This window comes from Siphateles boraxobius, unplaced genomic scaffold (assembly GCF_051911475.1).
Source record: "Siphateles boraxobius isolate OS27281-9 unplaced genomic scaffold, OSU_SipBor_1 6, whole genome shotgun sequence".
NCBI lineage: Eukaryota > Metazoa > Chordata > Actinopteri > Cypriniformes > Leuciscidae > Siphateles > Siphateles boraxobius.
In genome coordinates, this window is record NW_027509186.1 from 41,400,001 (window position 1) to 41,411,291 (window position 11,291).

The 11,291-nt window shown below is 36.2% G+C and overlaps 1 protein-coding gene across 1 annotated transcript in view; it reads left to right on the plus strand.

The window, feature by feature from the left end:
- The window catches only part of sagb (S-antigen; retina and pineal gland (arrestin) b), a 14,775-nt gene extending 4,674 nt beyond the window's left edge, over positions 1 to 10,101 (plus strand). Inside the window, exons 6-16 of the mRNA XM_077209022.1 lie at positions 1,835 to 1,894; positions 2,830 to 2,897; positions 3,248 to 3,383; positions 3,996 to 4,080; positions 4,171 to 4,243; positions 7,257 to 7,394; positions 7,479 to 7,556; positions 7,648 to 7,662; positions 7,740 to 7,792; positions 9,332 to 9,335; positions 9,837 to 10,101. Coding sequence (XP_077065137.1) covers positions 1,835 to 1,894; positions 2,830 to 2,897; positions 3,248 to 3,383; positions 3,996 to 4,080; positions 4,171 to 4,243; positions 7,257 to 7,394; positions 7,479 to 7,556; positions 7,648 to 7,662; positions 7,740 to 7,792; positions 9,332 to 9,335; positions 9,837 to 9,930 — 804 coding nt within the window. The 3' untranslated portion in view covers positions 9,931 to 10,101. The remainder of the gene's footprint in view (positions 1 to 1,834; positions 1,895 to 2,829; positions 2,898 to 3,247; positions 3,384 to 3,995; positions 4,081 to 4,170; positions 4,244 to 7,256; positions 7,395 to 7,478; positions 7,557 to 7,647; positions 7,663 to 7,739; positions 7,793 to 9,331; positions 9,336 to 9,836) is intronic.
- The last annotated feature ends 1,190 nt before the right edge of the window (positions 10,102 to 11,291 follow it).

Here is an 11,291-nt window from a genome sequence, read left to right on the forward strand (position 1 = left end):
ATGAAAACGAAATAATGTGCGGTTTGCGTGATCAGTCACAATGGAGTCGGAAGAGGAGCAGCGGGAGCTAGAGGTAGAGATGGAGCAGGAGCAACAGATCCAGGTCAAGAATGCGTTTCTATCTTGGAAATTCAAACAGCATTTCACATTAAAGAAAGCGAAGGGAGAACAAATATAACTGTGCAGTGCAACCTCTGCTTGCAAGCAACCATCCTCCTTTCAGCGTCCAAAGACTCCACCTCCAACCTGAAGAAGCATCTTAAAGTTATTACTATATATTTTTTAATTAGCCAGGCTGTAGTTTTACTGGTCACCTTGCTATTTTATAGTTGTATCAGGTAGGCTTCTAGCTACAGAGCTGTAAGGATATGCAATATGAAACCGAAATCGCGACTCTCAGAACCACGAACATGTGTCGCGTGTGCGAATTCAGAATTGCGACACACTCCTTCCAACTCCCAGAGTTATCCTTCCCGTCCAGATCCAATGCTAACACATCTTTAAATTACTATTAGTATTATTTGAAGTTAACATTATAAAATACGTAGACCTACACCACAAAACTAGTTGAGGAATAATTCTTTAAAATTGAGCAATTCCAGGACGTAATCATTTGCAGTCAAAACTTGAAATATACATTCTCAGAAAATGCATTTAATTCCAATATATTGAAATGTCTGTTTATATATCCATACTCCCTTTATAAAGGAGTCCAGACATTAGAAAAATATCTGTATACACCTGCGTTTTATATTTAATATGGGAAATAAACATGCGTGACACAAAAAATATTTTACTTTTAGTCCAAACATTTTTAATAGGCTACTTCTGTGAATTAGGCTACACTGCGAAAACCAAAAGTAAAACCCACACTGGATGAAGAAGGGTTGGCTCTCCACAGAACATAAAATATTCATTTAATTTTATTTTTCTTGTTCGCATTTATGAGGAAAAAACAGTGTTACGCGGAGGTGACCACTCCGTAAAAGCGGCACTAAAAGACTGCTTTAAAACTTCCAAAAGAGACATCAAACAGATGCACAAAGCCTTTCTTCAAAGTGAATTTCGATTTGTATTAATTGTATCTAAATTTGAATCAATGTTTCATCAACCAATTGCCTGGATTTAAAAAAATAAGAAGTAATTATAGCAGACAATAGACATTACGGCACGGAGGCGCCAGCGCGTGAACTGTGGCTCGGCTCGTCTCATAAATGAACCAAAACTTAGCGTATAAGGTAGACTAGCCTACTTGCCTCACAGACATGTCTACTTTTAAACTTCATCTTCGCAGCCGACACTAACAAATTCGATCATTACTTTTGCCGGTTCTTTGAGACAGCTTTTAGGTGCTTTATTGGCAGCGCCACCTTTACATGTTACATGTAGGAGTCACCACATCACCGCAGCGGTGACCGCAACATACACTATAGTCTTTGTTCTTCTATAGCAAATTATAATATATTACACTTTCAGGGAGACAAGGGCCTATAACACATTCATCCAGTTGGAACATGCAGAAATACACACCAGCATAGGCCTGTTTAGTAAGCTGGATGTGATGACCGCATTCCTACACTTATTCAATGCAATTCAATGTGGAAGTAATCCAAGTATTCAGAATACGTTACTCAGATTGAGTAACGTAACGGAATACGTTACAAATTACATTTATGGGCATGTATTCTGTATTCTGTAACGAAATACGTTTTGAAAGTATCCTTCCCAACACTGAACACTACATAGACTCATATCTGAAAAAGCATAATGGGGCACTTTAAGTGGGTTTGTGTGGGTGTATATGTGTGATTTCTGACTGCATGTGTTTCCTCAGTTTCCAGATAACCTGCCTTGTTCTGTAGCTCTGCAGCCGGCGTCCACAGACCCAGGGAAGGTAAACGGACTGGAAACACCAGAACCACAAACATTCTGTGTTTTGAAACTATTGTAGTTTTAATTCATATTTTGAATTGTTTTTTATTTTTAAATTTTGGTTAAAGTTTTAGTCATTTTGTTTTGTTTTTGTCATTTGTATTATTATTTTTAAAATATTAAAATATTTCAGTTTTAGCTTTAGTCATTTTTGTACATCAAGTTGCACTGAATGAAAATGGGAATTTTTTTTTACATTTATTTTAATTAAAGTAAAGGAACATAATTCTGATGTTTAGAATGTTTTTTTTTTTTTAAATACAGATCATAATTCTCCCACGATTCTGAATAGACAACTAAGTGTAATTTACTAGAGGCTCTGACAAAATGTTTAATTAATTAGAATTTATTACTATATTCATTTTTTTAAATCGGTTGAATGAATGATTCAATGACTCACTCACTCATTAGGCTTGTTCGACTTGAACCGGCGCTGCACAGACCGATCGGTTGATGACATCAAAGTACCGCGAGAGCGATTAGAGAGCAGACGGCTCCTTATGCTTTTGAATCGCTCTCGCGGTACTTTGATGTCATCAACCGATCGGTCTGTGCAGCGCCGGTTCAAGTCGAACAAGCCTATAGACTTCACACGTTTTATTACTGGATAAATCAGTGTTTTTGAACGAATCTCTTGAATGAATGATTCAATGACAAATATATTTTAACAGTCACTTGACACCACCTACTGGTGTAATGATGTAATGATACAATCTTAATTTGAAGCGTCAAGGAATAAGATTGCTTGAGTGTTTGAATCGAGAGCACAATCTTTTAACGATTAATTGTGCAGCTCTAATTTCAAGTAATGAATTTTTGAATTTTTATGGCTTTAGTTTTGTTTAACTAACCATGCTTTGAAATATATATGTCTAATTAATTGGAGTGTTTGTGCAGCGCTGTGCAGTGGAGTTTGAGGTGAAGGCGTTCTGTGCAGAAAATCAAGATGAAAAAGCCCAAAAGAGGTGAGAAAGGTCACAAACGCCATACTAAAAAAACTAAAAGAACAAAACCTGACCAATACAAAACACCTCAAGGCCAAGAGCGAGGCTCACTATTTTAATGCACTGAAATAAAAAAGATTTACAAAATAGTAGCCAATCAGAAGCCTTCTAGATATTGTGTTGGTTAGTGGTTGAGGCAATTATAATTTTTCATAGATTTTTGTTTTGTCTGAGACCCAGATCATTATCATGTGGTCTTGAAGGTCCTGAGAGCAAAACCACAAGATCAAAACTCGAACTCTTTACTCTCTCTCTCTCTCTCTCTCTCTCTCTCTCTCTCTCTCTCCCTCTCTCTCTCTCTCTCTCTGCAGGAGTTCGGTCCGGTTGGCCATCAGAAAGATCCAGTATGCTCCAGATAAAGGCGGCGTAGCCCCGTCGGCTGAGACCACCTGTGAATTTGTGATGTCTGATAAACCGCTGCACATGCGTGTCAGTCTGGAGAAAGAGGTGGGAGAAAGAGGTTGCAAAAATGAACCAAATCAAACCAAAAATGAATCAGACACCAGATATAATTTTTGATATTTTGTTACTAGTGTGTGCAGGACACTATAGATCATTTATGTAAGTGAGGAGAGCAAAATAAAGTAAACTGTGACATATTATACCCAGTATTCTTCATACAGTGACTACCAGTAATATCTATACAAATTTTGGGACCAAAAATGATTCCGACACTTTGACCTGTCCATGTTTTCTCAAGTGTTTTTTCTTTAATTGCTAATGCACCTTTTTACACACAGACTGAACAACATTAAGCATTGCTTGGTAATTGTTTGAGCTAAATTGGTTTTATGTAATTGTGTAGATAAATTTAACAGCTGACAGATATTCAACATAATTCATCAGTGAGAGTCTAACAGAAGGATGGACAAAACCAGTGAAATATCAACTGATTTAATAACTCTGAGTTCTTGTCATATTATTACCATTTTCTCAACTAAAGTGAATAAACTGTGATAATGTGAGAAATGTTGAAGGTGTCTGAATATATTTTGGTTTGACTGAAATCCACATCCATATGTAAATCAAACCATTTAAATCTGCGATTGTACGTTACAGACTTACTACCACGGAGAGGTGATCAACATCAGCGTGGACATTGACAACAGTTCCAGCAGAAATGTGAAGGACGTGTCAGTCTCAGGTACATAAACACAGTGCTCACTTTAAAACTGATGTAAAAGTGTGTGTTTAGTGTGTTTCAGTGTGTGTTTTCTGTTTCTCCGTATCACAGTGGAGCAGGTTACTAGTGTGGTGCTTTACTCCAATGATAAATACGTCAGTCAAGTGGCCTATGATGAAACCATGTGAGTACAAACACACCATTATTACAGCCAGTGATGTCACAGTAATGTCACATGCTTTTATGACATCATAGAATAAATGAGTTCTCTGTGTTCTGAGGTGACTGATTCAATCACTCCTTGACTTCATAGTTTTAGCATAAAAACGTGCAAAATGCGGTAAAGTGGCTTTGCACACCATTTTGGATGATGAAGATTTTATGTTATTGTTATATTATTTATTTTTACAATAATTAACTTTGTAAATCATAATTATCATGTCATTAAAGATTTCTATTTCAAATGAATGCTGTTCTTTTGAATTTTCTAGTCATCAAAGAATCCTGAAAAATAAAATGTATCACAGTTTCCACAGAAATATGAACTGTTTTCAAGATTGATGATATAAGAATAATAAAATTTGAAAAGGGTCCATTTGGTTCTTTGAGCTTGTCGCAATGCATTCTGGGAATTACTTCTCCATGAAGAATACACTCATTGCTACTCTTAATATAGGAATAGAAACATTTTGGAATCTAGATAAGCAGCTCACTAGATCCATATGTAACACTTGGATCACCGTTAGCGTGGATTACATTATGTCATATTTATGATGTCACTGTCAGATTGGAGTCTTTATGATGTCACTGTCAGATTGGAGTCTTTATGATGTCACTGTCAGAATGGAGTCTTTATTATGTCACTGTCAGAATGGAGTCTTTATGATGTCACTGTCAGATTGGAGTCTTTATGATGTCACTGTCAGATTGGAGTCTTTATGATGTCACTGTCAGAATGGAGTCTTTATTATATCACTGTCAGATTGGATGTCACTGTCAGAATGGAGTCTTTATGATGTCACTGTCAGATTGGATGTCACTGTCAGAATGGAGTCTTTATGATGTCACTGTCAGAATGGAGTCTTTATGATGTCACTGTCAGAATGGAGTCTTTATGATGTCACTGTCAGAATGGAGTCTTTATGATGTCACTGTCAGATTGGATGTCACTGCCAGATTGGAGTCTTTATGATGTCACTGTCAGATTGGATGTCACTGTCAGAATGGAGTCTTTATGATGTCACTGTCAGATTGGAGTCTTTATGATGTCACTGTCAGATTGGATGTCACTGTCAGAATGGAGTCTTTATGATGTCACTGTCAGATTGGATGTCACTGTCAGAATGGAGTCTTTATGATGTCACTGTCAGAATGGAATCTTTATTATGTCACTGTCAGTCTGGAGTCTTTATGATGTCACTGTCAGATTGGATGTCACTGTCAGAATGGAATCTTTATTATGTCACTGTCAGAATGGAGTCTTAAAATGTCACTGTCAGTCTGAAGTCTTTATGATGTCACTGTCAGAATGGAGTCTTTATGATGTCACTGTCAGATTGGAGTCTTTATGATGTCACTGTCAGAATGGAGTCTTTATGATGTCACTGTCAGATTGGAGTCTTTATGATGTCACTGTCAGAATGGAGTCTTTATGATGTCACTGTAAGAATGGAGTCTTTATGATGTCACTGTCAGATTGGAGTCTTTATGATGTCACTGTCAGAATGGAGTCTTTATGATGTCACTGTCAGAATGGAGTCTTTATGATGTCACTGTCAGAATGGAGTCTTTATGATGTCACTGTCAGATTGGAGTCTTTATGATGTCACTGTCAGAATGGAGTCTTTATGATGTCACTGTCAGAATGGAGTCTTTATGATGTCACTGTCAGATTGGAGTCTTTATGATGTCACTGTCAGAATGGAGTCTTTATTATGTCACTGTCAGATTGGAGTCTTTATGATGTCATTGTCAGAATGGAGTCTTTATGATGTCACTGTCAGAATGGAGTCTTGATGATGTCACTGTCAGAATGGAGTCTTTATGATGTCACTGTCGGAATGGAGTCTTTATGATGTCACTGTCAGATTGGAGTCTTTATGATGTCACTGTCAGAATGGAGTCTTTATGATGTCACTGTCAGAATGGAGTCTTTATGATGTCACTGTCAGAATGGAGTCTTTATGATGTCACTGTCAGATTGGAGTCTTTATGATGTCACTGTCAGAATGAAGTCTTTATGATGTCACTGTCAGATTGGAGTCTTTATGATGTCATTGTCAGAATGGCTGTCAGATTGGAGTCTTTATGATGTCACTGTCAGAATGGAGTCTTTATGATGTCACTGTCAGAATGGAGTCTTTATGATGTCACTGTCAGAATGGAGTCTTTATGATGTCACTGTCAGAATGGAGTCTTTATGATGTCACTGTCAGATTGGAGTCTTTATGATGTCACTGTCAGATTGGATTCTTTATGATGTCACTGTCAGATTGGAGTCTTTATGATGTCACTGTCAGATTGGAGTCTTTATGATGTCACTGTCAGATTGGAGTCTTTATGATGTCACTGTCAGAATGGAGTCTTTATGATGTCACTGTCAGAATGGAGTCTTTATTATGTCACTGTCAGAATGGAGTCTTTATGATGTCACTGTCAGATTGGAGTCTTTATGATGTCACTGTCAGAATGGAGTCTTTATTATGTCACTGTCAGAATGGAGTCTTTATGATGTCACTGTCAGATTGGAGTCTTTATGATGTCACTGTAAGAATGGAATCTTTATGATGTCACTGTCAGATTGGAGTCTTTATGATGTCACTGTCAGATTGGATTCTTTATGATGTCACTGTCAGAATGGAGTCTTTATGATGTCACTGTCAGAATGGAGTCTTTATGATGTCACTGTCAGAATGGAGTCTTTATGATGTCACTGTCAGATTGGAGTCTTTATGATGTCACTGTCAGAATGGAGTCTTTATGATGTCACTGTCAGATTGGAGTCTTTATGATGTCACTGTAAGAATGGAATCTTTATGATGTCACTGTCAGAATGGAGTCTTAATGATGTCACTGTGAGAGTGTTACATTAATGTCTCATTATTTTGTAAAATTAGTCTTGTGTTTGTGATGTAACAGTACACAATAAGTGTGGTATGCCTCTGTCACTGTAAGAAGATTAAACTGCTGTGTTACAGGGACACTGTGCCGGCTGGTACCAGTCTGAAGAAGGTGTACAGTCTCTGTCCTCTACTGAGCAATAACCGCGAGAGACATGGACTCGCTCTGGATGGAAAACTGAAGCATGAGGACACTAACCTGGCCTCCTCTAGCATGTGAGTGCGGATCACTCGCCATCTATACGTGGACAATCTGAGTGTTTCAGCCCTAATGTTTCTTTATCTCATTGATCTCTTCAGCGTAAAGGATGAGGTTTTGAAGGAGATTCTGGGCATGTTGGTGGCCTATAGGGTGGTGGTGAAGTGTAATGCAGCGGGGTGAGTGAACACGAGTTTAGCTTCAGTGTCGGTTCATATCTGTGTGTTGAGGAAAGGCTTTGCTAATGGCTTTATTTCTGCTCTCTTACAGCGTCGTTGGATCCAGGTGAGTTTTGATTGGTGTCGAATTTTCTCAACTTTCAAAGCGTGTAAGTGTGTAAGATGCAATCGTGTGTGTTTCAGTGAGGTTGCTGTGGAGGTTCCCTTCAAACTCATGCATCCCAAACCTGATCCAGGTGAGCTGATCACATTGACAAAAAATAAATAATAATAATAATAATTAAAAAAATAAATAATAAAAAATATATATATCATATAAAATCATATATATATATATATATATATATATATATATATATATATATATATATATATATCATGAAAAAAATTTATAATAACCTATGCCATGCCACTTTGAGTGCAGACATTGTACCTGTTTCTTACCCATTTAGTTTATGCATGACTGACAAATATGCATCACAAGTTTATTTATGTTAAAACATAAATGTATAAAGTCTGACTTCTGCCCAGTCCGTTTCGAGCAATAGATGGATTTAAGTTGTTAAATTATGGTGAATTTATTGTTTAATCAAAAATGCTTCTTTATTGTCGTATGTGCTATAATATTGCTCAAAAAATAAATAAATAAAAACATTGTAATTTAAATGCATGGACTTTTTTGTGTGCAATTCAAAATTAAGGCCTAAATATTTTTGTGTGATTTTTGTGATGATTGCAAAATATCCATCGGTTCCTAAAAACAAACTCAATTTGTTAATAGCAAACGCACATACAGTAGTACTACAGTACATGGAGCAAATTCCACACACAGGAACTACATCAATAATGAATATTAGAATAGAAGTAACTGTTAAAGGACCATAACATATACAGAAGAAATTATGGTAACGCTTCCTTTTACAGTCCTTTTCCCCATGTACATACTATGTACTTATTATAGTAATTACAATAACTGGGTAATAACTAGGTACTAACCTCAAACCTAACCTTAACACATGTACTTACCTTATATTACCCAGTACTTTCTTAGTAAGTACACTGTAAGTACACGTATATAGAATTGCTCTCATATTAACTTCCATGCATTACTGTAAACATAAGTTTTGTTTGTTCAAACCGCGGAATGAGTACATTATGTGTCAACTATCTTCCGTGGTAATAAACAGCATGATGTTTATCATAAGTGATCATAACCATAAACCAGACTAGACACAACTCACGACTGTAGAGTCTGATGTGAGCATTAATGATGCGATACTCTTATTTGCATAAAACTTTCTAGCACACATATACTGGGTAAAATGGTAACTAGGTTATGAAACAGAGCTGATATAATTCTGAACTTGTTTGGGATTAGAAGACAATTAATATTCAGTAATGTTATCAATTTAACTGCATGAGATCAGAGCTGAATTGAGCTGTATGATGATGACACTAGAAATTAGTGAATTAAACGGAAATTTTTTAAGTGAAAATAGTATTATCTTTTAAAACATACTCCAATTATCTTTGTTTACAACGTTCATTAATCAGAAATATGTTTTTACTGTGTAGAGCTGCTCTGAACTCTTCATAATTGAACTGAATTGAAACAACAGTGAACATAAACTATAGAGCTGCTTTACAGCTGGACTTGAATTGGTTTAATAACTGATGAATTTGACATGTTGTATAAAGCGCTGTATATGACTTTCCTTGATAATGACTGAATGTTGTCTGCTTTATTTTTTCCCCCTGTTCTCCTCCTCCTAAAGAGAGGTAAGAATGTCCCCCTTGTGTGTTTCCCAATGCAATAGTCCATTATCAGGGTGTATATTCAGTGGGGTTCGTGATAAATGTGCTGTAATATAAAACCCTTTATATAGAGTCCTCGTGTCTCTGATTCCACGTGTTCGTTGCACAATGTGCTGTGTACACTTCCCAACGACACACACACTCTTGAGATGATAAATGATCCGCGTTGGCTCTGGGAAGGGAAAGTTATATTGCCGATATCAGTGTGAGATCTAAATGCGATCCCGTCTCTAGTGTTGAGCCCCAGTTTAGCGTCCTTCTTTGAGTAAATCTGTTGTTACTGTTCAATAGAAACACTTCTATGACATCAAAACAAGGGTGTGTGTGTCATTGACATAAAACACATTTGTTCCTGTTTTCTGATTTAGTGCTCCTCTTCATCTCTACATCAGTCTTTCATGTTGATTGAGTTTCTTGTGTTTCTTTGTGTGATTTTAACGCTTGTGTGTGTGTGTGTGTGTTCAGTGAAGACACAACTGACCTGGTGTTCGAGGAGTTTAAACGCTCTTATCTGAAAGGAATCATCGGCGATGATGACGAATCTCCGGCTGAGCCTTGAGAGCCTTCTCCACGGATGACACGTATATAAGTGTTTTATGCTGGCAGAATCATGCATATAAAGATTCATAAGCATTAGTGGATGCATTTGAGCTTTTGTAGATGATATGATGTGTTTTAATGCAAGAACTTTTAAGCCAGGTAAGAAAAATAAACTGGCCGAATAATCATATGTGCTGCAGACTGCATATATTCACTGCTAATAATTATATACACTCTTAAATGAAATATGGAATTCTTCATATATAGAAACTTCCCATCATGGGATAATTTTATGAATTTACTTTTAATTAAACAGCTCATAAAAAGTCTTTATAACTAGAAAAAAAAAAACTTGGAAGTATTATACAATCATTTAAGACATTTCTCCTTGTAAAGAACGTTTTTGGCATAAACCCTTTTTAAGAGTGTATCTTTTAGTTAAATTGATCACAGTTTCTATAGTTTGCATTTTGATGCATAAGATGTTTTTGAACCATAAAATCAAGCAGTTCACCTAAAATAAACCTAAAAGTGTGAACTCGTTTTAAAAACTTCTTCCTAGAATACTAAAATTATAAATCTAGAGCTTTCCATAAGGATTAAACGGACATACAGTACATCATTTGTTTTAATTGACACAAATCGATGTATTACATAGCAAATAATTTTGCAGTGAACATTTTAAGGAGGTAAATGCTGTTGTTAATTGCTCTGTAAATGCTTTGACGAAAAACTAAAACTATCTCTATACCAAAAGAGCAAAAGACTGGACATTTTTATTGAATCCATCATTACAGAACTGTTACTGAAGCCATGTAACGTATAACATGTGGTAACGACTTGTAACGTTAGTGCCACAAGTTAGCATACAATTGTACTATTGCTTTGTGTGTTGAACTGCTAGACTTTAATGCATAGTCCACGTTCTTATGGCAGCAATCGATGAATAAAACGGCAGAGTACTGACATAAGTCTTCAAATCAAATTAAAATGTGCTGTTTTACTCAATTGTTGTGTGCCTCAATGCTTATTTGAATTTTGTTTTAAGCATAGCAACATGTTAAAGTCAGGTCTGAGGACCGCCGAGTTGCTGACTAGTGTTTCAAATCAGTCACTTAATGCTGCCCATGTAGAGAGTTGAAGCAAGGCTGGTCACTACAGTTCGTACCTTTTTTTCAATGCAGAAGTAAGCTATTTCTTGTGAATGTGAGAGAATTTCTATTCATTAAACGCTACAGGTAAATAAGTAGAAGAATGGCAAAGTACTGTTTGCGCTCCAAACCAGTGTGTTTCAGATTATATAAATTGAATTAATACAATAACAAAATACCAGTTTGGAAAATCTAAAAATAATGAAAAGCAGTAATCTAATCATAATTA